This window comes from Heterocephalus glaber, unplaced genomic scaffold (assembly GCF_053883595.1).
Source record: "Heterocephalus glaber isolate CG9 unplaced genomic scaffold, H.glaber_assembly_v1.0 deba00001673, whole genome shotgun sequence".
NCBI classification, from domain to species: Eukaryota; Metazoa; Chordata; class Mammalia; order Rodentia; family Bathyergidae; genus Heterocephalus; species Heterocephalus glaber.
In genome coordinates this window covers 7,480,565-7,505,237 of record NW_028258410.1, presented here as the reverse complement: position 1 = coordinate 7,505,237, position 24,673 = coordinate 7,480,565, and the positions used below count along the sequence as shown (strand labels likewise).

General features: G+C 54.0%; 4 protein-coding genes across 43 annotated transcripts in view; 3 read left to right on the top strand and 1 right to left on the bottom strand.

Annotated features, from left to right (window-relative positions):
* Positions 1-4,244, top strand: part of Rtel1 (regulator of telomere elongation helicase 1) — a 40,304-nt gene extending 36,060 nt beyond the window's left edge. For 5 of the 29 annotated variants that reach the window (XM_087197629.1, XM_087197625.1, XM_013070822.3 and 2 more), the window contains 8 exons: positions 280-375; positions 1,286-1,484; positions 1,695-1,835; positions 2,409-2,489; positions 2,891-3,112; positions 3,222-3,371; positions 3,457-3,570; positions 3,656-4,244. In XM_087197629.1, the coding sequence (XP_087053755.1) occupies positions 280-375; positions 1,286-1,484; positions 1,695-1,835; positions 2,409-2,489; positions 2,891-3,112; positions 3,222-3,371; positions 3,457-3,570; positions 3,656-3,963 (1,311 nt within the window). In that variant the 3' untranslated portion in view covers positions 3,964-4,244. Of the gene's footprint in view, positions 1-279; positions 376-1,285; positions 1,485-1,694; positions 1,836-2,408; positions 2,490-2,890; positions 3,132-3,221; positions 3,372-3,456; positions 3,615-3,655 lie in introns of those variants that run through there. The other 24 variants (XM_087197622.1, XM_087197618.1, XM_087197617.1 and 21 more) reach the window with 24 other exon arrangements.
* A 147-nt stretch (positions 4,245-4,391) lies between these two features.
* Tnfrsf6b (TNF receptor superfamily member 6b) lies at positions 4,392-6,068 on the top strand. Of its 3 annotated transcripts, none has more exons than XM_013070835.3 (3): positions 4,392-5,015; positions 5,113-5,316; positions 5,656-6,068. In XM_013070835.3, the coding sequence occupies exons 1-3, from the start codon at positions 4,649-4,651 to the stop codon at positions 5,940-5,942; spliced, it is 858 nt and encodes a 285-aa protein (XP_012926289.1). In that variant the 5' UTR covers positions 4,392-4,648; the 3' UTR covers positions 5,943-6,068. The 3 variants fall into 3 exon arrangements, with proteins under 3 accessions (XP_012926289.1, XP_012926288.1, XP_087053769.1); XM_013070834.3 differs by having other exon boundaries at positions 4,392-5,028; XM_087197643.1 differs by having other exon boundaries at positions 4,392-5,316.
* Positions 6,027-15,999, bottom strand: Arfrp1 (ARF related protein 1). 10 transcript variants are annotated; one of them, XM_004841093.4, is made up of 8 exons: positions 15,920-15,999; positions 15,226-15,319; positions 14,578-14,665; positions 14,281-14,363; positions 9,455-9,536; positions 9,092-9,162; positions 7,993-8,093; positions 6,027-7,919 (listed from the first exon to the last, which is right to left on the bottom strand). In XM_004841093.4, exons 2-8 carry the CDS (start codon positions 15,316-15,318, stop codon positions 7,832-7,834), a joined length of 606 nt encoding a protein of 201 aa, XP_004841150.1. In that variant the 5' UTR covers position 15,319; positions 15,920-15,999; the 3' UTR covers positions 6,027-7,831. The 10 variants fall into 10 exon arrangements, with proteins under 10 accessions (XP_004841150.1, XP_021110942.1, XP_021110945.1 ...); XM_021255283.2 differs by having other exon boundaries at positions 15,226-15,324; positions 15,920-15,998; XM_021255286.2 differs by having other exon boundaries at positions 7,993-8,113; positions 15,226-15,324; positions 15,877-15,974.
* A 51-nt stretch (positions 16,000-16,050) lies between these two features.
* The window catches only part of Zgpat (zinc finger CCCH-type and G-patch domain containing), a 34,627-nt gene continuing 26,004 nt past the window's right edge, over positions 16,051-24,673 (top strand). The window contains exon 1 of the mRNA XM_004841089.4: positions 16,051-16,952. Within this exon, the coding sequence (XP_004841146.2) occupies positions 16,381-16,952 (572 nt within the window). The 5' untranslated portion in view covers positions 16,051-16,380. The remainder of the gene's footprint in view (positions 16,953-24,673) is intronic.

Sequence of the window (24,673 nt, the reverse complement as noted above, 5' to 3'; positions counted from 1 at the left end):
GGAGCCATTCCTTCCCCTCCATGCCTGCTTGGGAGGCCCCTGAGCTGAGCCTGTGCTCACAGCCCACACTTAGCACAAAACTGTCCTTGTGGCTGCTGTCACACGCTACCTACAAGCCATGAGGGCTGGTGGCTTAACTCAGAAGATGGTGTGGAGGTCTGGCAAGACCTCCTCCCACACCGGGCTTCTGTTCAGGCTCTTACCAGGGATCGTGGGGAGCCGAGGGATGTCACAGGTACTCTCAGGGTTGGGTTGAGACCACAGCTGTGTCCCCTTTAGGCAGTTGGTCGGTCTACCCTGTCCCTTCAGTGTGAGAAGAGGCTGGCTGATGAGCAGAGAGGAGGAAGGAAGAAGGTCAGGCTGGTCAGCCACCAGGTATGTGAGCCCTCTCTGCAGTCTCCCTGGCCGCTCACGTACAGTCTGGAAATCTGGCTCCTGCACAGGTGGCCCCCAACCAAGCAGGGGTGTGAGCCAGAGCAGACCCATGGAAATGGACTTCCTGGGTAGCTGAGATGTTGAAAGCCCAGGGAGTTTGTTTGCAGTTCCTTCCGTGAGAGCCCATCTTTCCCAGCCAGAATCTGGCCCAGCCCCTGGGTACATTCTGTTCAGGGCCTGCAGCCATCCATGATTCTCCCAGCGATGGTGGACCACTGTCCTCTTGGCCCTGGCTTTTCCTGAGTTGTAGCTCTGGCCTGTGTGAGGCAGTACAGAATGTCCCCAGTCTCAGATGAAAGCAACTGATTAACAGGCTGAGGCAGGAAGCCCCTTTGCCTGCTGGAAAGCCCCAAGTGTGGTTGCTTTTGTCCATGTCCCTCAGCTTCTGGGAAGAACCAGGCAGTGCCCAGCTAGGGCTGGTGCCTGCAGGAAGTGGACTGGCTGCTAAAAGGCTAGGCCCTCTGTGGGCTGGGCAGGGCAAGGTGGGGGCTGGCTGTGCCATCTTTGCTTTGGTTTCTCTGGGTCTGAGGCACGCAGAAGTGGGCTGGAGTCTGTGGAGCACGCCCCTTGCTGTGAGCTGCTGGTTCTTAGAGCTCAGCTCTAGCTGTACCTGCCTTGGGGAGGAGAACTTGTGGGTTCTACAGGCCTCCTGGCTGCCTCTGGTGTGACCCCAGCCAGGCCGAGGCCACCCATGCTCCAGGACTGGAGCTTCTCCTCCAGGGGCCCTCCACCCTCTGTCCCCACCAGGCAGCAGCACCTACAGGCCCTGGGAGTCTTGGGGTCTGCACTGCCCTGGGGGCAGGAGGGACAGGGCTGGTCCTGACAGTGGCCTTGGGCATGTGTCCATCAGGAGAAGCCAGAAGCTGGTACACAGGAAGAGCGAGCCAAGCTGTTCATGGTGGCTGTGAAGCAGACACTGAGCCAAGCTAGCTTTGACACCTTTACCCAGGCCCTGAAGGTCTACAAGGGTTCCGATGACCTCAAAGCACTGATGGACTGCCTCAGTTGCCTCTTTGCTGAAGACCCCAAGAAGCACACCCTGCTCCAAGGTGCCCTAGCCTGCAGAAGGCTCTGCCATGGACAGGGCCACAGCTGTGCAGTGGGTGGGGGCTGCCAGAATGGGCAGGAGGCTACTACGGCCCCAAGTTGTTCTTGCTTTCTGGAAGGAGCCGAGTGGGCAGCTCATGGTCCCCAGGGTCCCCAGCCCTGTGGCTGAAGGGCATGGAATCTATAGGTCTGGACTTAACCCTCCCCAACAGGCTTCTACCAGTTTGTGCGGCCCCACCACAAACAGCAGTTTAAGGACATCTGCATTCAGCTCACTGGTCAAGGCTGCAGTAGCTGGCCAGAGCCTGGCCTTTCCCACAGGCAGCAGGCACTGCCAGCCCTGGGGCCCAGTGGTAAGTGGCCCAACGGGGACATCAGCCTCAGACCCCGGAGTGGGGGCACCTAGAGCGCTGAGGTGGTTGGGCTTGGCCCAGCTGCCCTGCTTCTTTGTGGGGGTGATAAGGGTCCCTGTAGGGCAAGCACAGTGCTGAGTCCAGACCTCCAGAAGAGACCTGCATTTGGGAGGTCAGGTGCATATGCCATGGTCCTACACTAGCATCTGTCTGCCCTCCTACCTGCCTCTGTCTAAGCAGAGCTGAGAGTCCGTCTAGAGTGACAGCACCTGCTCCCATGCTTGCTGAAGATCAGCCCACCCTAGGGTTACCCAGAGAGGCCTCCAATGATCAGGAAGACCACACCCCTCTGGGCTTGGTGCCCACTGGGGTGATAAGTGCTTCAGCTGTCCCCTGCGGCCCCAGCGCCCAGCTGAGGGACAAAGCCCTGCCCTCCCAGTGGGACTAGCAGCTTCTCCAGTGCCCAAAGCCTCTGTGTGTCAGGTCGAGAAGGGTTGTGAATCCTGACCACCCCCGGCCAGGCCTGCCTTCTGCCCTGGGACTCTTCAGGTCCTCAGGAACATGTTTCTTCAGGGAAGAGGGGTCCTGAGCCCACGCTGACCCAATCCAAGGAGGTGGCCAAGCAGCTAGATCCTGGAGTGCACCTGAACCAGGGTGAGCCTCACCTGTCCACCAGGCTACCCCCCGAAGGCACCTGGCTCCTGCAGATGCCAGGTCAGGTCTGTAGTTGTAAGAGGATCAGGTGTCACAGTCTGGCTTAAGAGCAGCTTTGAGGGCCAGGGATTTAGCTTAGTGGCTCTGCCACCTGCCTTGCAAGCTCAAGGACTCGAGTTCGATCCCTGGTACCAAAAAAACAAAAACAAGAGCAGCTTTGAACCAGTCACCCATGGGGCTGAACAGCAGTGTGTGTGTTCTTGTGCTACTCGATTCTGCAGCCTACAGTTGTCCCAACCAACATGAAGGGCTCTCCAGCAGTTCCTGGGGGGAAAGGCAGGCAGAGGTGAGAGGGACTCTGGACCCCCAACACTGTCCCCATCCATGCTATATACACCTAGGAGACACCCACAGCTGTCCAGAAGTGTGGTCCACAGTAGAACAGGGCCAGTCTGCTGCGAGTGCCTATCTGGCAGACATCCGAGAGGCCCTGGGGTGCGCAGCCCACAGACAGCTCCTGGCAGCACTGAAGGTGTACAAACAGGATGACAACTTCGACAAGGTGCTTGCTGTGCTGGCTGCACTGACCACAGCACGGCCCGAGGACCTCCCCCTGTTGCAAAGCAAGTGGCCCTGCTGGGGGTGAGGTGGGACTAGGGGGATGTGGAGAAGGGGTAGACTGGGCCAGGTGATGTTCAGGGAAGGGCTCAGCCTGAATGAAGCTCCCTGCAGGGTTCAGCATGTTCGTGCGTCCCCACCACAAGCAGCACTTCCTGCAGACCTGCGCAGACCTGATGGGGCTGCCCGCCTCGGGCAGAGAACTGGGCCCCCTGGAAGAGAGCCCCACCACACCTGAACTTTCCCATGGGGCTCCCCAGTCAGGTGGGGGTCTGCCACCCTGCCCTGTCGGCCCCCAGGGGATCCGGAGGAAGTTCCTGACAGCCCTCTGACTCACTCCCATCTGCAGGTCCTTCACTGTTGCAAAGACCCAGAAGGGTCCAGAGCAAGATCTTTTCCTTCCTTAAACAGACTCCAGATGATGGTGAGGAGCCCAGCCTGCCCCCTGGGCTTCCTGACCATGGTAAATCATAGGAGGGGCTGCAGGGACTACCAGGCTTGGGGGTGCACTGGAGCAGGCCCAGCAAACTCAGGCGGGCCTCTTGCAGCAGGCTTCTCGTGCCCAGGCTGCGGGGCAGAGGACACAGTGACCTTCCAGTGCCTCTCCTGTGACTTGCACCGCTGCCAGGCCTGCTGGCTACAGCACCTCCAGGTTGGTGCCTGGCTCTCATCCCTACCAGGCATCACTGCAGGTGTTCAGCCAAGGTGGGTGGGGGCACACTCTCAAGCGCTTGCAGTGTCCAGCAGGCATGTCCAGTGGCCTGTGTCTCCACAGGGCTCTAGGACGTGTCCAGCCTGCTTTGCTGCCACGAGGAAGCAGAGCCTCACACAGGTCTTCTGGCCGAAGCACCAGTAAGCATCCATGGAGACACTGCAGGGCCCTGATGTGGCTCCACACTGGCCTGTCCAGCCCTGCTGTGGGCCACGGGCCACCTCCCACATTGCGACATGGAGGCTGGCTTCCTGCTCGCTGCCAGGCCCACTGCGGGCCTCAGGTGGGAGCTGTGGCTCGTGGGACCTGGAAGATGTCCCTTTCCCAGAGATTTCCGTGCCGCTGGCTTGTGAGTGCTGCTGCCTGAGCTGTGAGCCTGCTCTTATTCAGGGACAGGGTTTAATAAAAAGTGCGGACAGTGGCTACGTAAGCGTTGATCACTGGGCGAGCCCCATGGGAACTGGTCTGTGGGAAACATGGCCCCTTCCCTGCGTGGCCGCTCATGCCCTGGCGCCAACCACGCACGCCCCAGGGCTCAGCTGGGAGCCGCCCTGCGCAGCACTGGGGTCAGCTGGCGGGGTGGGGGTGGGTGGAAGTAGGGGGTTCCCGCAGGGCGTGACGAGGCGAGGCTGGCCCGCCCGCCCTTTGTGGCCCATATAGTGGCTGCCTGGCAGCAAAGCTGCAGCTCGTGGGGCGGAGAGCCAGGCCTGGGCCTGCACTCGGGGAGGCGAGCAAGGGCTCATCGACGGCAGACACGCTGTGCTGTGCCCGCTCCGGTGAGGACTATGAGGGCACCAGAGAGGCGGGGTCAGTGGCTGTTGCACCCGCCATGGGCGCTGCCAACCCTGCTGCTAGCGCTGGCCGTGCGCGGGACAGCGGATACACCCACGTACCCGTGGCGGGACACGGCGACGCAGGAGTGGCTGACTTGTGCCCAGTGTCCCCCGGGCACTTTCGTGAAGCGGCCGTGCCGCCGTGGCCAACCCACGACCTGCGATGCGTGCCCGCCGCGCCACTACACGCAGTTCTGGAACTACCTGGAGCGCTGCCGCTACTGCAATGTCATCTGCGGGGAGCACGAGGAAGAGGCGCGGGCGTGCGGCGCCACCCACAACCGCGCCTGCCGCTGCCGCCCGGGCTTCTTCACACACGCTGGCTTCTGCCTGGAGCACCAGCGCTGTCCGCCCGGCGCCGGAGTAACTGCCCCGGGTGGGTGGTGGGCGCGGAGAGGGCCGGAGCGTTTCTTCCGGGCAAAGGCACCCGCTGACCCTGCCCTCCTCTCCTTCCCGCCAGGCACCCCCAGCCGGAACACGCAGTGCCAGCCCTGCCCCGCTGGTACCTTCTCAGCCAGCAGCTCGAGCTCTGAGGAGTGCCGCCCTCACCGCAACTGCACGGCCCTGGGCCTTGCCCTCAACGTGCCGGGCTCCTCTTCCCGGGACACCCTGTGCACCAGCTGCGCGGGCTTCGCGCTCGGCTCCGGCAGTCCCGGAGAGCCAGGTGAGCAGGCGGGTGGGGAGGGGCCGCAGCGTCTTCTGGGGGGCTGAGGAAGAAGATCGGGTTGCGCTGAGCCTCCCGTGAGGGGCCCCGCCACTCTCTCGCGGTGGCACTGGCAAACACTCCCGGGAGCTCCAGGTTGAGAGCCTCGGAGGGGAGGGCCGATCCTTGGGCCCGCCCCAACCCCATCGGGCATCCCGCACTCCGGCCAGGAGGGAGCTCGCTCGGGGCTTGGCTTCCCCTCCACCTTCGCCCGGTATTCCCCGGCACCCTGACATCACATTCAGCGCAGTTCCTTTGTGAACTCAGTGACACGCGCCCCTCCACTGCACTGCCCTGCAGGGACCGAGGAGTGCGAGCGCGCCGTCATCGACTTCGTAGTTTTCCAGGACATCTCCTTCAAAAGGCTACAGCGGTTGCAGCGGGCCCTAGGGGGCCCAGGGGCCCCCAGTCTGTCCCCATCCAGGGAGGGCCGCGCGGCGTTGCAGACGCAGCTGCGGCGGCGGCTCTCGGAGCTTGGCGAGGCGCCGAGGACGCCACTGCTCGCACAGCTGCTGGCAGCTCTGCGTGCCGCGGGGCTGCCAGGGCTGGAGCGCGGCGTCCGCGCGCGCTTCCTCCCAGCGGGCTGAGCGACAGCCCCGCCCTAGTCGCGGCTTATTCTACACTGTGCCCTTCACACCCAGTCCCGCGCCAGCATGGCCCTCAACCGCACCAAAGAAGACTTCTCGGTTTATTCTATAAAACCATTCCTTAAACCCGTTGCCCTCAAGTTGTGCCTCTGCTCCTGGAGTGCAGGCGCGCCGGGGTCGTCGCGCCATTCCCAGGTGCCTCCCGCCCCCACGCTCCCTGCCTGTGCTCTGGACAGACCATCGTCGACTTCTGTGCTCACTGGGGCCTGTGCCGTCTGCCAGGGCGTGCCCAAAACGCCCTCCGTGAGCCCCCACTCTTGCTCAGTGGCAGACAGCGTCGATGGATGGCAAGCAATGGCACTGTTCGTTCTCTCTCAGATCTCCCAGAAGGGGTTCAGCCACGTGTCCCCAGTCTCCACGCCTTCGAGCTTGTCCAGACTGACCCGGGGACCGCTCCTACCGCCCTCTCGTCCTCCCAGGCGGCCAGATCCTTCCTGAGGCTAGAGGCTCAGCCCTTCCTGCGGGTCCTGTGGACCAACCTACAGGACACCAGGGCCGCAGCGAGTGGAGAGGGACCTCCCTGGGAGTCACAGCCCCTGCAAGCGGACACACCTGCTCACCGCTCAATTCCTAACCCTTCCCATCCCCGTTCTGTGGCCCGGGGCGGGGGGGCATCTGGTGTGACTGACCCTGGACAGAGTACCAGGGTGTAGGGGCGACGGCCAGGCCAATTCCCCCAATGGCTGGGCAAGTGTCGACAGGCCACGCCCACCAGCCTCCCCCACCCACCCAAGGGTGGCAACCTTCTGCTGGGGTCATGTGCCTAGACAGTAGGGAACTCAGCCTTTGGGCTGTCTGGAGGAATGGGTGGATAGCAGCCGGTTGGGCTGTCTTTATTTTGCATTCTTGCCCCATCCACACTGGGAAGGGCAGAGCAGTCAGCCAGGCTCCCTGGGAATGCAAGCCCAAATAGTGCTGTGGGAAGGCTGGAGAACAGCTTCACCTGCAGGGCCACTGCCCCGCGGAGGACAGCCTAACACCTGTTCTCAGGGCACATCGGGGACCCCTCCCCTGATGGCCAGCTGGGCCCAGCACCCCACTCAGCTGGGCTCTGCGTGAACCCAAACCAACCAACGCCCCAGGTACCACCTGAGCTGGGCTGGGGAAGTCTGTGCCTCCAGGAACATTGCCCAATCTGCTGGATGGGTGGGGAGCATAAAGACCCAGATATCCAGCTCACCCTCCCAGCACTGCCATGTTACCCCTCCCTTGGACATTAAAATGTGGGGAGAATGGGCCAGTGGGGAGGCATGGCTTCCATGTCATCCCAGCCCTGTCTGCCCTGAGGTTGCCGCAAAACTCAGGACCTTGGTGGCCTCTACTGATGTGGCTAGATCTTCCTCAAGGGGATACCTGTCCCCACACCTGCTCCAGGATAAGCCATGGCCACATCTACCTCCTCCACAGACAAATGAGACGAAGCAGCTGCCACAGCCAAACGCCCACTTCCAACACAGCTCTCCTCAGACTCCCTCTGGGATGGCAGGCAGGTCCAGGGAGGCCTATCCAGCCAAGACCTGGTTCCCCCACCTTCCTTGATGCCTGAGCTGAGAGCCCCGGGGCCCTTGCGAGTGTCAGGCAGGACCCAAGGCCTGTGGTGGCCAATGTGCAGCCAGGCAGGCCCAGCTGCCCAGGTCCCCTGGCAGAAGCCTCTGGATGCCTGTACTTTTCCAGACACAGGAAAGTTTGTCTTACAGAAAACATAAAGCAAATAAAAGAAACCAAAAGGCAAAGCAAACCCAACCCCCAGGATGAGTGGTACAGGAGCCAGCAGGGAGCTCCTCCAGCACTAGGGGACGAACCGTCTGAGACGGCAGAGCTGGCTGCGCCTACGTGATGTCCCTCTGCCGGGGTGGCCGGTGGATGTTCCGCACGACGCACTTCACCATCCATTCAATGCCCTCACGTACTCCTTTGCTGCAGAAACAGTGGGGGTAAGGGAGGGCTGTCTCTGGCCCCCGGACCCCTGCAGGGTGGAGCCTGGACTCACCCTGTGAGGGCAGAGCAGGCCTGGGTCAGACAGTCTCGCCTGCCGATCTTATAGCTGCAGTCGCTGAACGCAGTCTTGATGTCAGGGATGGAGAGGCACGTCTGGTGGAGGAGGCAAGGCCCTGAGCAGCAGCCCATGGCCGGCCCGTTCAGCCTTCTTCATCACACCTTCACCCCAGGAGACCACTTGGCGCAAGGCTCTGCCGGGCTGCATCGTCCTCACGCTGAAGCCACAGTGGTCAGGACGCCAGCCAGCCCATGAGTCTGCCCAAGATTGGCCATGGGGCTCCAGCGAGAGGCACCAGGAGCCCAGAAGTGTCCCTGTCCCCACAGCGAGCCCCAGGCAAGGACTCAGAGCTCTGAGGTGGGGCTCTGAGCCCCAAAGGCAAAAGTGAGGGAAGGGGGGCCAGGGCCCTGGGGGCTCCTCCGCTTGTCTTGCCTCTGAGAGAAGACCCTGCCCTTACCAGACATCTGCCCTCTGCAGTGATTCTGGGACTCAGAGGAGCCAGTAAGGTTCTCCAGGTTCACAGGGCAGTTGGGGCACAGTGGGGCACAGCGCCAACTCAGGGAAGGTAACCTTCCCCTGGCCCTCTTCAGCCTACAGCCTCTTCTGTGCTGAGCCTTCCACAGGATGGCAGGGACTGTGTGTGGCCAGCAGTCCCAGGGCAGCATCACCTTAGAGGGCCCTGGCTTGGGAGGTGGTTGGCAGAGACGCTGATCCTTTCCTAGCCGTGCTCCCCAGCTCAGCCCTTCTCGGCTCAGAGCTTTTGCCTGGGTCTCCCCACCAGCAGCCCACACACCCTGGATGGAGCTCACCCTCCCTCTAGTGGAAGGAAGGTGCTCCCCACTTCCCTGGGGACGAGGAGCCCAGTACTCAGGGTGGGAGCGAAAGGCCTGCCTGAGCACTAGTGCTGCCCAGTGATGCCCAGAGCAGGAACGGAGCTCGGCAAGCTGAAGGGCCTGAGGCCATGGGGCAGAAGGGCCTACAAGAGGGGCTCTGCACACGAAGGGGGCTCTGGGACCATGGTGTCTGAGGGTGCCCACGCACTGGGGCACAGGGCCACTGGAGAAGCTGTGAGGGGAGGCAGGGTGGGGCTCACCTCCACATCCTGCTTGTTGGCCAGCACCAGGATGGGGACACCATCAAGAGCCTCACTGGAAACCACCTTCTCTGGGGAGGGAGAGAGGGGCACCTCACACCATGTCCTGCCTGGACTGCAGGCCTGGCCCAGGGACCCGCAGGACGGTCAGTAGAGACCGGGCTCCCTCTCCCTCCCACATTTGCATTTCCCACAGGGAAATGTGCGGGGCCTCTCAGGGGAGACCACGTACGGGGCCAGCCTCTCTCAGGGCTAGCTCTAGCTAGCTGGGATGTCCAGACTGGACCTGACCGTTTCCCCAAGGCCCTCCCTAAAAGCCTGGGACTTCATGGTCTCTTCTGGGAGTGGCCAGGCTACACTCACCAAATGCCTGCTTGGACTCTGACAGTCTCTCTTCATCAGTAGAGTCAATGACATAGATGACGCCATGGCACTCCGCATAGTACTGGAGGGAAACAATGGAAGGTGGGGCTGGAGCTGCCACCTCCCAAGGCGCTGCCAGGCCCTGCATTGTGGCCACCAGGAGAGACCCCTGAGAGGAAGGGACAGGCAGAGACTGGCAGCCACCACAGGAGCCACGGTCTGGGAATCGGCACAGCTCCAACTGTAAGACCTGCTGGGATGCCCCCTGGGGTTGGAGATTCAGTGGGGAAGATTCCCAGGCCCCTTCAGGAGAGCCCTGGTGAGGCTTGGCCTCCCACTGCCCAGATGCAGCCCTAAGAACCACGTGCAGCCTTTAGCCTGACAGTGGTGAGAAAGAAGCAGAAGTGAGGTGGGTGGGGTGAGCCGAGATAGCCGTGCAGTTCCCATAAGGGTACACGTGGAGGCTTATGTGGTGCAGAGGGAAACCCAGTGATGTGGATGCCAGGCGTGCCACCAATGAGCCTCCCAGAGGGCCCTGGGCAAGGCCGGAGTTGCCTACTAAGCTGCCTGCCTGCCCCTTCCAGGACAGCGCCAACTGCTGAGCTCAGATCTCTGCAGGCTGGACCAGCACCACTGGCAAGACACATGGGCAGGCGAGGAGCTGCAAACCCACACGGCAGCAGGGACCCAGCCTGGCAAGTGCAGAAGAGATTATGGAACAAGCATGTCCTCGGGGAACAGCCAACAGCACACACTGGCCATTTGACCTCAGGGTCATGCCAGTCCCCCTTCCCTGGCACAGCAGAACTCAACACTGACCCAATGGTCACATGCACTTGAGGGTTGACAATTAGGGCAGGAAGCCAGGAGTGGTGGTCTGTACCTGTAACCCTAGAACTCTGGGAGGCTGAGGCAGGAGGATTGCAAGTTCAAGCTCAGCCTGGGCAGCTTAGCAAAACCCTCTCAAAATAAGCAAAAGGGGGACTAGCGCCAGGATATAGCTCAGTGTGAAAGCTTGGGTTTGTTGCTCAGTACAAGGAGGGATGAAGAGAGATGCAGGGGCCACAGCAGCCTGCTGGTTTTGCATGATCTTCAGGGGCAATTTCCACAGTGGACCTGGATGCCTGTGGCCAGGTGTCCTCCTGGGTTCTGCAGTAAGACCCACACACAGCAGCTGCTTTGGCTACTGGGGAGTGGGCTGCCCTCTTGCAACAGAGCCATGGAGCTGGTGGGTCTCATTGTGGAGCCCTCCATGGCGGGAAGGAATGCTGTGTGGGACATGGTACCTGTAGCCCCAAGCAAGCACAAGTGTCATGGGTGGCCAGAGGCCAGACCCGTGGACCAAGCAGCCAGAGCTGCCCATGATACCTTCCAGGCAAAGTGGACAGTTCAGTCACCAGCAAGATGTGGAGGGGTCACATCTGTGGCGACATGGGGATCCTGTGTAAGCAGAAGAGGGAATGCCCAAGCACAGCTCATGGGTCATGGCTGGCCCAGATGAACTCGCTGCGACAGGCCAGAGGTATATGGCAGCTGCACTAGTCCTTCTCGTGCCAGGCCTGGGGAGACAGACTGTTGGGGGTCATAACTAGATGTCCCCCAAAGCCTCATGTGCTCACAGGTGGGGCTTCTGGGAGGTGACCATCAGCCCACTGATGGGTTTACAGCTGGGTGTGATGCTGGGAGGCAGAGCCTGGTGGGAAGAGCTGGGCCATTGTGCGCGTGGCCTGGAATGGTCACATGGATCTCCTCCTCCCTGGTCCGCCCCTGCTCCTTGCCTGCCAGGTCTTGGACTCTCTCCTCTGCCAGGCACCCTTTCTTGGAGCCAGATGACTATGGACTGAAACCTCTACAAACTGGGGGCCAAAATAAACCTCTCCTTTAACTTGTAGGTGTCAAGTATTTTGTGCCAGCGGTGAAAGAATGACTCAGACAGAGGCCAAGGATATCATCCCTGAGGACAGAGATCAGGCAGGCTTTTTGGTCTTCCTTGTGCGAGAAGTTACGACCAGAGACTGGCATGTGTCAGAGCTCTGGATCGCAGCAGTCAGCAGAGGGCCTGGGATGGGTGTAAGCAGCAGACACAGGGAGTGACCCATCCCAAGGTCTACTAGAGCACCACTGGGGATGAAGTGACTTGGAAGCGCAGCACAGTGCTTAGTGGACAGCGAAGATGCGCGGCCCTGGTGGGAGACTACGAGCCTAACAGGACAGGCGCCATGCACCACTGAGCAAGGCAGATGGAACCACCAGCAAGGACAGGTGCTCAGCCTGACAGCAGCAGCTCAGACGAGCCCAACAGGTGCTGCATGCCATCCTTTAAGGGAATCAGAGGCAGCATGGCTGTCTGTCTCCCCAGCAGCAATGGGGTCCCTCAGCTACAAGCCCCCAGCACAGGATCCTATGTCACGTCACTTCAGCCCAAGAGTCATATGCTTTAACAAAGGACCTTGCAGACCACAGTCATAGTACAGACTGCACATCCAGATACTCTCATATGGGGTATGGCCAGCTGCAGTCCCCATGGAGAGGCAGCAACATGGAGGCCCAAGCCCCAAGATGTGACAACTGTCCCAACTGGAGACAGTTCTAGGGCACTGGGCTTGAACAAGGACACAGCATCCAGGAACCAGGGTGAGAAAAGAAGTTCCTGTCACTCCCAGAACCCGTGGGAAGCTGTGCTGCCTATCCCAACTGTGGGCTCTACAGGGTTAGGGTTCTTGCCCACCACAGCAGCACACTGAACTGAGCCCCTCAGTCACAAACCACGGTTGTGTGGGGCATGCTGGGCTCCTTGTGTCCAGGTAGACCCCATCAGGGCACAGATAAGTGCCTGGAGTGGCAGGAAGGCTGGCAACTCTGAAGGCTAAGACAACCAGGATGAAGTCACACCCTAGCAAAAGAAGTGGCAACAAAGATAAGCACAATTCTACACCAGATGCAAAGACTCTAGTCCATCCCTTCATTTCCCTCTGCCAGTTTCACTTAGGAGGAGCCATTCCCCAACACAGAGGTACAGACCCAAGCAGTACACAGGTGGGTTATGGCCAACACAGGCATGTGAGCCCCACTGCAGCCTGGTTTTCAAGAAGCAGGCTGTGCATAGTACATGGCCTCAGTTTGGCCCCTGCAGGACACTTTGGCTGCTAAGAACCACCTTTCCAGGTCAGATCTGCCATAGTAGTGGCCCACCAGGCAGCAATATAGAGTCCTGGGCAGCCCTGGCTGACACAATCTACTCACGACCACAACTCTCCTCCAGTGCTTCCCACTGGGCCAGCCATTGCCCCACTGACCCAGTCGCCCAAGTTGACCTTTCCCCCTGCTCCATACGGTGCCCTCCCTCCCTGCTTCTTCCTGTCCTGATCCTTAATATGCATGGTGTACCCAATCCATCTTGGCAGCTACTCCCTAGGTCCCACCCTGTGACAAGAATGTCATCATCTATGTGACTACCCACATATACCTGGCTTTTGGACAAGCAGGCCTTAATTTGGTTCATCCTTTGCCTGTCCTAAGTGGCCACAGCGAGTATGTCAGAAACCTGGTCATAGGACAGAAGCTAGAAGTCATCATAGGTGGGAATAATTTGGTGTGGCCCAGGAAAGGGAATCCAGGTCAAAATCAGGACGTGAGCCTTGGTTCTAACACAGGACAGCTGGCAAGCATCAGAGTGGCCAAGGCATCTGCAATGCAGCAGTGAACTACCCAATATGCACCATGCCAACTCATGAGCCAGGTACTCCCTGAGGGAAGAGCTGGGTCTGTCCTGCTTAGTGCTGGATTTAGTGTCTGGGACAGACTGAGCTAGACAGAGACTATAGTCTAGGGGCATGTGGGGTGAAGGCTAACACACTGGGGTCTCAGTAATCCCCAAAACCTATGTTAAAAGAGGAGGCAATTGCTGTCTGCCGCTGAGGATATGCTCCCCTAGGTGGGGAAGAGGCCGCCACAAAGAACTGGGTAATAAGCTAGAAATGAGGCAAGTGGACCTACCAGTAAACACAGCCCTTGGGCCCTTCCCACATTTGGTCTTTGTTAGTTTTGTCTGCATCTTATAGTGATCAGCAACAAAATCTCTAAGGTGAAAGGAAGCAACTGTGTCTTCACATTTAGAGGATATAGAGTCCTCTTAAGTTTTTCTATTTTTTCTTTTCTCCGGACCAAGAAACACAGATATCTTGATGGCTCTGAGACACAGCCAGATGCATGACTTTCCCTGTAGGCTTGAGCCTAAGTTGCCTTAAAGATTCTAGGCACTGATAAGATGTTTAGGTTGTTCCTCAAAACACTCAAAATAACTGAAGCAGGGCCAGGGATTTAGCTCAGTGGTTCCACCGCCTGCCTCACAAGCAGAAGGACCCGAGTTCCATCCCCGGTACCAAAAAAACCCAAAAACTGAAGCAGGTTCCTTAAACTTTCATATAAACCCTATTCCTGCCTCCTTTGTTGGGAGAAATACCGGGTACTTGCAGAACATCCTTCTTTGCTGTCTCCCAAAGGACAGACTGCAGCCCTCTATGAGTTACCCCAATAAGTTCTCTGAACTGACTCTGGTGAACAATGCTTCTTTCTTTGGAATCTCAACTATCCCTACCTCAAGAAGGCCAGCCACTCCTTTGTGGGAACTTCTCTACTGCCCCTACTGCCACTTTTGTGGTGACTCCAGCTGGGATTTTGGCTAGGATGAAACAGGAAGTAACTGGGGAAATCCTCAGGAACAAAGTAGGTAATGAGATCTCTCACAGAGGAAGAAACTGAGGGTTGCCATCTGGAGAGAAAATGCACAGGGGCAGGCAGTGCCAAGCAAGGGGTAGATGTCTTACCTTATCCCACAAAGACTGCAGCTCCTCCTGTCCCCCTAAGTCCCAGAACATGAGGCGAGCCTTTCCTATGTCCACAGTGCCAACTGGGGAGAGGAGAGAACAGGCAAACTCATGACCTTAGTCCTTGACACACAAGTCCCAGCTCTGCCACTCATGCAGTAAACCACATCACTGCCACTTCCAAGGAGGTTGAGCAAAGGCCCAACAGACAGTGTTCTGGTCACTGGCCGACTGGGTTGTGGACACCACAGTACCCTTAGGGGTCCCCTTAAACCCAAAGCCCTAAGTGCCCCTTACTGTTTAGACCCACGGTGGTGGTGATTTTAGACAGATTCATCCCCTTGTAGTTCTTGTTAAACCGGGTTTTTGACTGCTCCAGGAAGGTCTGGGGAGAGAGGGAGAGAGCATTAGAAGCGGCTAGAGTACCAGGTCAGGTTCCCAAATATTCCTTCTTGGTCTATTCCTTAAAAAATTAAAAGATGAGGGGCCAGGGGTTTAGCTCAGTGGTACTGCACCTGACTCAAAAGTGCAAGGTCCTGAGTTTGATCCCCTGTACCAAAAAAAAGAAAAGAAAACATGAAAAGATGAACCAAACAGAGTGAGTTGTGGGTCTTCAAGAAGCTAGTAGAGGGAAGAGTGGTGGCATACACCAGTAATCCCAGCACTCTGAGAGGTCAAGGCAAGAGGACTGCAGGTTCGAGCCCAGCCTGGGCAGCTCACTGAGACCTTGTCTCAAAATAAAAATACTGGAGATGTAGCTCAGTGCAAAGGCCCTGGATTCAGTCTCTAGCACAGCCCCACCACCAGCACCACACACACAGCTAATAGAGACCATCCTGTGGTCTCAGGAGGGATCTGGAGTCAGTGAACTTGCAGGTGCCAGAATGAAACCAAAACTAGACCACCAAGCAAGGGAGGGGCGCTGGCAAGGGAACAGGTACCTACCGTCTTCCCAGCATTGTCCAGGCCCAGGATCAGGATGCAGTACTCATCCTTCTGGAACATATACTTGTACAGCCCCGACAGCAGTGTGTACATCCTGCCCTAGGCACCCCAAGAGAAGTCATGGTGTGCGCCACCTGCACCCGCCTCCCGCTGGCTTCCCCTTAGGGCTCAGTCTGTCCTGCTGGCTGTTTAGATCCGGAGCCCAAGGTGGCTCCCAAGTCCTCGTCCCCCATTCCGCAAGACTCGGACCCTGCCTCCCTGAGCCGCCACAACTCTTCCTGGCCACAACTCTTCCTGGATCACTCCCCCTGCAGGTCATTCCGCTCGCCGCATTGATTCACCTTTCAAACTACAGATCCCTGTTTGTCCCTCTCCTCTGAAAACACGTCTCGGCCTCCTCTGCTCTGGCCTGTCCAGGCTCCTCTCCCAGGGGCCTTCGCTCGGCACTGGGAGCCTCGCGTGCACCTTCCAGTCGGCCCAGGGGCAGCGAGGCCAGGCCAGGCTCCTGTCGCGCCCCGCCGCCTGAGCCCGGCCAAGCCCTGGGATCCCAGGCCCGGCTCTGCCGCCGTGGTAGCCTTCCCGTCCCCAGCATCAGCCCCGCTCGGGACCCCGGGTCCGTCCTCACCGCCCCTGCCCCGTGCCACGGCAAACCTGCTCCCGCCTGGCTCGGAGCCGCGACCGCCCCACTCCTCACCCTGCCGACCCGGCGCTGGCCTCACTCGGCGCCTGACGGGACAGGGGCGGAGCCGTGTCCCGGCGGTCCCCGCGCGCCGTGACCCCTGCGCGAGGGCGCTTCCGGCAGCTGCAGCGCTGGAGCGGAAGTTCCCGCTCCGGGCTAAGCCGGCGAGCCCTGGGGACCGCGGGGGGTGGGGCGGCCAGCCGGCGGGGCCGCGAATTGCAAGGCCTGGCCGCCCTCCCGGGAAGAGGAGGCAGAGGGGCGGTGGGCAGGGCCGGCTCCCGTTACCCCTGAGCTGTTGCCCTTTGTGAACGAGCCCTCACCGTTAAAGGGAGGCCGCCCCACCCGCCTGAACGCTGGCTGGGGCTTCCGAGCAGGGCACAGGTCCTGGACTCACCTGGCTGCTCTTCTTTCACCTGGCCGCGCCTCTCCTCCGGGGACCGGTCCCCGCTGTCCGGGAAACCAGCCTATCTGTGGGGATGGACGAAGACAGCCTAGAGACGGCCCTCCAGACCTACCGTGGCCAGCTGCGGCAGGTGGAACTGGCCCTGGGTGCGGGCCTGGATGCCTCCGAGCAGGCGGACTTGCGCCAGCTGCAGGGCGACTTGAAGGAGCTGATCGAGCTCACCGAGGCCAGCCTGGTGTCTGTCAGGAAGAGCAAGCTGCTGGCCACGCTGGACCAAGAGTGCCCACCCCAGGAGGACGCCGAATACCTGGAGTTCCAGAAGGCCATTGCTGAGGTCCCGGAGGTGCCCACCACTCCCAGGGCAGACCTAGAGACCGGCCATGAGAGAGAGGCAGGACCAGAACCTACTGAACCTGGGCGGGAAGAGGAGGGAGAGGAGGAAGAACTGAACGGAGCGAAGGTGAACGCCCCCTACTACAGTGCATGGGGCACCTTGGAGTATCACAATGCCATGGTGGTGGGCACCGAGGAGACAGAGGATGGAACGGCCTGCGTCCGCGTGCTCTACCTGTACCCCACTCACAAGTCTCTGAAGCCGTGCCCATTCTTCCTAGAGGGAAAGTGCCGCTTCAAGGAGAACTGCCGGTAGGTTCTTTGCTGCCTGCAGTTCAGAGCAGGCAGGCCTTCTCTCCTCCTTGGTCTTTTGTCTTTCTCGCCCAGCAGAGTTGCTGACAAGGGGCAGGCTTTTTTACAGCAGTGCCTCGATGAGGCGTTTAGTTTGATTTTTGGGGGGTAGATCAAGAAGTCTGGGGGCCGGGGATTTAGCTTAGTGGTTCTTCGCCTGCCACGAAAGAGCAAGGTCCCGAGTTCGATCCCCGGTACCAAACGAAGAAAAAAGAAAAGAAAAAAAAAGAATTCGGGAAGGGCTTATCTTGAATTAAACGCTGCCCCACCACTCATTTTATTCTCCTGAGTGAAACTTTTTAAATGTGTATTTTTTTTCCTTTTTTCATTGCTGGGGATCAAACCCAACCCTTCCCCAATGCCAGGCAAGCACTGTACCACTGACCTACACCCCCAGCAACCAGAGTTTACCTATGGAAATTTTCAGACTAAGTTGGAGTAGTATAACAACTGGCCATGTTCTACCATCTAGCTTCATTATGTATTAAACTTTACAGTCTTGTTTTATCTGCTTTCCCTGCTTTTGGGGGGGGGCAAGGTGTCACCATGTAGTTCAGGCTGGCCTTGAACTCTTATGTAGCCCCGGCTGGCCTCGGAACTCATGGTGATCCTCCTGCCTCAGCTTCCCAGGAGCTGGGATCACAGGCCTGCACCACCATGCCCAGCTCTCCTATGCTACTTTAAAGCAAATTCCAAAAATTACTTTTGTTTTCAACCATAAATGCTTCACTAATCTAACTGATAAGGATGTTACTGAAGAAGTAACCTCTGTGTTCATACCTGACAAATGTGACAGGGATGTCTCATGCAGATACTCACATTTATTGCCATGATGTCTTTTTTCTTAAGTGTATAGCTTTATTTGTACTACCTTTTACTTTATCTTTAGGAATTTTTTGTTGTTGTTGTTTCTCATTTTTTGGTACTGGGGATCAAACTCAGGACCTTATGCTTGCGAAGCAGGCGGTGGAACCACTGAGCTAAATCCCCAGCCCATCTTTAGGAATTTTTACTGAAACTTTGCATAAGTGATTTTTCTTTGTTAGCCAGTAGTCTAGGACAGTGGTGGCAAAGCTATGGCATGTGTGCCACAGTAGGCTGCTTGAATCATTGAAAGGTCTAAAAGGTTCACCATCACTGGTCTAGGGTAACTATCTCTAGTTCTTTGGATATCATAAATCTTTTTTTTTTTTGAGACACTCTTGCTACATAGTTCAGGCTGCCCTTGAACTCACTATGTAGCCTTGGCTGGCTTTGAACTCCCAGCAATCCTCTTGCCTCAGTCTCCCAAGTGCTGGGATTATAGACATGCACCATCACTGGCTGAACATCATAATTCTTTTTTTTTTTTTTTATGGTGCCGGGGATCAAACTTGGGTCCTTGCACTTGTGCAGCAGACGGTGAAACCCCTGAGCTGAATCCCCGGCCTGGACATGATAATTGTTAATAGACTCTTGGCAGGCACCTACCTTCCTTCGTCCCTCTTTCCTTCCCTCGCTCCCTTCCTCCCTACCCGATGCAGAAAAGCACCTAGATCATCAGCGGGCCCAGTGGACATGCCCACATAACCAGCAGCCACATCATCTTTCTGCTGTTGGTCTCTCTGAGGGTCACAGGTTCCTTGGTGGTGATCCTGAGAGATCTCATGTCCCAGGCTTGCTGCCTCTGGCCCAAGCACTGTTTCAGGACATTGACACATGCTCACTCATCTGTCCAGTGACCTTGTGGATAGACCCTGGACTCTGCCCATTTTATAGTTAGGAACACAGGCAGCAAGCACTAAGTCATCGATCCTACATTGACACTCATCAGATGTTGTTCATCTGGTGGAGCTTGCTGTGTCAGAGTAAGATTTGATTTGAGGAGTATGAAGCAGCTTATAAGATACTCACTTATCACACCCAGCACTGAGAAATTATTTTCTTAGATTTTTTAAGGTAAAAGAAATGAAGTAACATAGATAATGTTGAAGCTCTCACCACAACTTAGACGTGCATGAGGGGTGATCACAAATACAGCGCATGTTTAAATACAAATTTATTAAATAAACTTATTATACTAAAAGACACGTTGGCGTTAATTTCCAACAAAGTACTCCTTCTTACTTTGAACACACTTATCCTATCTTGTCACTTTCTGAAACAATTCTGCAAGTCCTCTCTCATATCTTATGAGATGTGATCAACAATATGGCAAATGCTGCTGGGGAGTACCATCCAAAGGGAAAGCAGGCTTGCAAAGACATTACAGTGTGTCTTTATTCACTGGATCTGAGACTGCAGCTTCCCCAAAGTCAAATGACCAAGAAAGGTAAATGTTTTGACTCAGTTCAGGACATTAAGGCAGCCGTGGACTCTAGAGCTGTACCAAGAGTAGAAAAGGTGTGTTTGAATTGAGGGGGTTATTTTGAGGGGGTTTAATGGTGATGTATTTTTTACTGTAATAAATTTTTTTAAATTTAAACTTTCATTATTTATTTTGATCATACTTTGTAGTAATTCTCTAGACGTGTTCTCTATAAATGGTATTTATGCTTTAGTGTGTGTGTGTGTGTGTGTGTGTGTGTGTGTGTGTGTGTGTGTTAGTTATCAGGGATTGAACTCAGGGCCTTTGCACTGAGCTACACCCCAAACCCTTTTTATTTTTAGTTTTGAGACAGGGTCTAAGTTGCCAAACTGGGCTCGAACTTTCAATTCTCCTGCCTCCCCTACCAAAATGCTGGGATTATTGGTGTACACCCCCGTGCCCAGTTTATTTTTATTTTTTTAATTTATTTTATTATTTTATTTTTTTGCTGTACCGGGGATCGAACTCTGGTCCTTGCGCTTGCAAGGCACGCAGGGGAACCACTGAGCTAGATTCCTACCCCCGTGGCCCCCTTATTTTTAAATTTGCTTATAACTTGCATTTTTCAATATGTTTTTTAATCTTTTTTTTTTTTAATCTTTTATGTGTATGTGGTGTGTGTGGTACTGAGATTGAACCCAGGACCTCACATATGCTCACATAATAAGTATATTTTTGAGAGACATCCGGGTTCGCTTTTTGTTTGTTTGTTTTCAGTTCGAGGAGTTGAGCCTAGGGTCTTCACACTGAACTACATCCCCAGCATTTTTTTTTTTTTTTTGAGACAGGGTCTCACTAAATTTTACATGTGTAACTCAAACTTGTTATCCTCTTACCTCAGATTCTCAGAGTGCTGGGATTATAAACCTGGCTCCACATTCATACTTATAAAACTTTCATTTATTTTAACTGCTGTTATTTTCCCTCATGAATATGCCACATTTTATTTATTCTTTCCCAGTCCGATTGTTCAGTGTTCATTTATTGCAGACAACCTGCACTGAATATCCTAGCACATGTTCTGTTTGAAATAGTGTCTATTTCTGCAGTGTGTGACCAGCGTGTGCACATTTTAGTGCAGAGGATATGCATGTTTTTGGTTTCTGTATAAAGGTGCCTTTTTTAATGCTGGATATTAAACCCAGGGCTGCATGTATGCTAGGCAAGTGCTGTACCCCTGAGCTATACCCCCAGCCCACTAGTCCTCTTCTAGCTGCTCACAGGAATATTGTCTGACTTTGAGATTTGTGCCCATTGAAAGGTGGGACAGACTGGGTGTGGTGGTGCATGCCTGTAATTCCAGCATTCAGGACGCTGAGGCTGGATGGAGGATCACTGCGAGTTTGAGGCAAGCCTGGGCTACCTAGTGAGTTCAAGGCCAGCCCAAACTGCTTAAGGAGACTGTCTCAAGAAAAAACCAAGCGGGGGTGGGGGGGTGGGGAGGGGTGGCAATGACATCTGGATAGAATTTATTTCTCTAATTGCTAGTGAGATTGAACATCTTTTCACACGTTTATTGTAACTTAATCTCTTTCTCACTCCCCTTTATTTAAAAATGGAGACGAAACATCCCTCACAGTTGTTGGGAGGGTAGACTGCATTAATTTGTGCAAAGGGTTTAGAAGGGTAGATGTAACAAAGAGCAGGCCCCGATGGCCTTCTTTACCTTGTTATTATAAAATAAGCTCAGATATGGAAAATAAACATAGAGTTTAGGGCAGTGGTCCAACCTGTTGGGCACCAGGGACTGGTTTCTCAGGGAAGATAATTTTCCACGAACAGAAGTAGGATGGATGGTTTCAGGATAATTCAAGCACATTAGATTTATTGTTCACTTTATTTCTATTATTACATTATACTATATAATGAAATCATAATACAACTCATCATAATGCAGGATCAGTGAGAGCCCTGAGCTTGTTTTCCTGCAACTAGATGGTTCCATCTAGGGGTGATGGAACACAGTGGCACCTGAAGTGTGTTGTTTATGTCCAGTCTACTCCTGAGTTTCATTTTGATTGCTGTCACTACAAACAAAGATAGAATTTTAGAAATTGAAGTAGGCTTTTCAGTGCTTTTGTGACAATCTCAGGGTATTCGACCTTGACTTAAATCCAGAACATTGGGAGATTTGAAGTTGTCTCAAACATAGTTGTTTTAACTTGGTAATTACCTTGCTTATTTGTTTGTTTTTATTAGTATGTGTTTGTAGTGCACAGTGTTTACGTTCCTTGTGGGGAATTGGTATATGTACCTAACACATCTCAGTTCCTTTTTCACCCCTTTCCTTTCTTCCCTCCTCCATCTTTTGACGCCTTTCCCTTTCCCTTGTAGAAAGATCTACCTTCCTATGTCCTATTACCTATCTTTTATTTTGCTCTTTATACTTTGGGTTTCTTATACAAGAAAAACTATGTGATACTTAAGCTTGTGTGTCTAGTTTATTTCATTTAACATTATGGTCTCAAGGTGCATCCATTTTCCTACAGATGACTCAAGTTTCTTTGTGGCAGAGTAGTATTTCATTGTATGTGAAAACCACTTTTTTTTTTTACGTTTTCTTTATATATTCATTGTTGATGGACATATGGGCCACTTCCAAGATTCAGCTATTATGAATTGTTCTGCTGTGAACATGAGTATGCATGTATCACTGTAATATGATGTCTTTAATCCTTTTAGCTAGAATGGGAATAGCGAGCGCAAGGTCCTGAGTTTGATCCCTGGTACCAATAAATAAATAAATAAATAAATAAATAAACAGAATGGGAATAGCTAGGTCAAATGGAATTTCTGGTTTCAGTTTTTTTGAATTGCTACACTGATTTCCAAAGTGGTTGTACTAATTTATATTCCCATCAGCAGTGCAGAAGTGTTCCTTTTCCCCTGCAGCCTCTCCAGCATTTATTTTTTATCTATTTCTATTTATTTATTTATTTATTTATTTATTTATTTATTTATTGGTACCAGGGATTGAACTCAGGACCTTGCGCTTGTGCGACAGGTGCTTGGAACCACTGAGCTAAATCCCCGGCCCTCCAGCATTTATTTTTTGATTTCTTGATGATGGTCATTTTTTTCTGGGATAAGATGGAATCTCCATGTTGTTTTAATTTACATTTCTCAAATGACCAGTTACGTAGAGCATTTTTTCATATGTTTATTTACTGTTTGCACTTCTTCATCTGAGAAGTGCCTGTTCATTTCACATGCCCATTTTTGGATTGAGTCTTTACATTTGAGGGGAGGTCTGATTTTTCGAGTTCTCTATCTATTCTAGAAGCAGTTGATGGTGAGCAGTGCTGGTCAGAGGCCCAAGGGTTGAGATCTCTGGTGTGGGGACCACTGTGAAGTAAACTCCGGCTGTCACTACTCAGATCCAGACTGCCACTTGCCAGCAACCCCAGAAGCCTCCTGATAGCTCAACCCAAAACATCCATCGCCCTCCCCCAAAACGATCTCCTCCTGTGTTTACCTGGCTTATAACCCAAGTGTAATCGTAAACACCATAGTTTAGTCTAGCTTATTTTCTAAACATGACTGTAGCTGAATCTAGTCAGCATCGTGGTTCTCCAGGCCTTTTCTGTCCTCACTGTTTTGCTGTTGAAGGACCAGATCCTTTGGCCCACTGTCAGCATCCATGCTGCTTTTCCGTACTACGGTTCCTATGTGTTGGTGGCTGGATCCAGGCATGATCACACCTTTAACCTCTTTGACAAGACCAGGTGCTATTCTTTTATCTGGAGGCATCATTTGGCAGCTAAAGTGAAAGGGATGCTTGTAGTTTTCTCATTTATAATCTGGGTACTTAGTGGTGTAGTCCATATAGAAAAGGGAAGATAAGTACTGAATGTTTCTGTCTGGTTTACTTAGTTTCTAAGATAATGAATTGATTCTTTTTCATCCTGAGAAAGTGATAAGTTAACTTTTTTTTTGGTACCTGGGATCGAACTCCAGTCCTTGCACTTGCTCAGCAGGTGGCAGCACCACTGAGCTAAATCCCTGGGCAAATGTTAGATTTTTTAAAAAGTTAATTTATTGGGCCGGGGATGTAGCTCAGTGGTGCCGCCGCCTGCCTCGCAAGCTCAAGGTCCCAAGTTCAATCCCAGGTACTAAAAAAAAAAAAAAAAAATCTAACATACTTGTGAACTCATGGATTTAAATGTATTGATGGATTTTAATCTGTTGCAATTCTGATCCATATGAAGCCTCAAATTGTCCCACATTTGGCCAATTGGAAGCCTCTTTGAGTTGGCTTCTCTTTTCTTCTAACCTGACCCCAGCCTCCTTGCAACCTGGGGTGGGGATATTCCATACTCATCAGCGTATTTCCTGCCCTAGACCTTGTACTGCCAAGTCTCCAGGAAGCCCTGCTTTCCCTCCACAAGAGGGAAAAAGACTGTCAGTGCAGGCAATGGGTTGCTGTTTACTGCTGGCTGGTTATTGTTTCAAAGTCTTGTCTTTTTTTTTTTGGTGGGGGGATCAAACTCAGGATATGTATATGTGTATATGTGTGTATGTTCCAAACATGAACCTGTATTTTTGAGGAACAATATCTGGTGAATTCATACAAATACAATTCAAATTAATGATTCCAGTGTGCACCTTCTTCTAGATCACATGTGCATTTCCTTCTCCATCCCAGTGTTCTGATCCCCAGGGGCACAGGATTTGAAAGACTGCTTTTCTGACTTACCCCATTGTACATACACATACTCCCAAAATAACAGCATTCGCACAACCATCACTGATTGTGATGACTGAAAACTGGTAGGAGTGTTTTTGTGTATACTGCCTGCATTCTCCCCACAGTGCTTTATGATGGCTCAGGGTCTACACTGTGGAGCAAGTGGTCCTGATGTGCTCTCATCTCCGCTGTGTGGGGAGTCTGTAGCACACATGTCAGTGTGGGTTGGGGTCTTCAGTAGTTTTGGTTGTCTGAGGCCTGTTGTCTAGAAGGCCTCTTGGGACGGACTCCCAGGAGTAATCTCCTGCAGAGCTGGCTTGCTGAAAAGCTTTTCTCTGTGTCCTTTATATTTGAAGGTCAGTTTTATAAAATTCACGGCTCACATTTCTCTTTTTCTTTAAGGTGCAGTGGTTTTTCCACAATACGTTTTGCTCTGAATCATCCTAAAATGATAATCTCAGCAGCATGGTACATTCTTTTAATAGGTAGTTTCAACTATTTTTCATTTCAGGAAAATTTTTTAAATTATGGTATTAATTCTTCACCTACCTTTAATATATGTCACTTTGTCTCTAAATTTTATCTTGTTCTTCGCTTTTTTGTTTCTCTGTTATTTAAGCAGCTGTCAGGCTGGTCAGATAGCTCAGT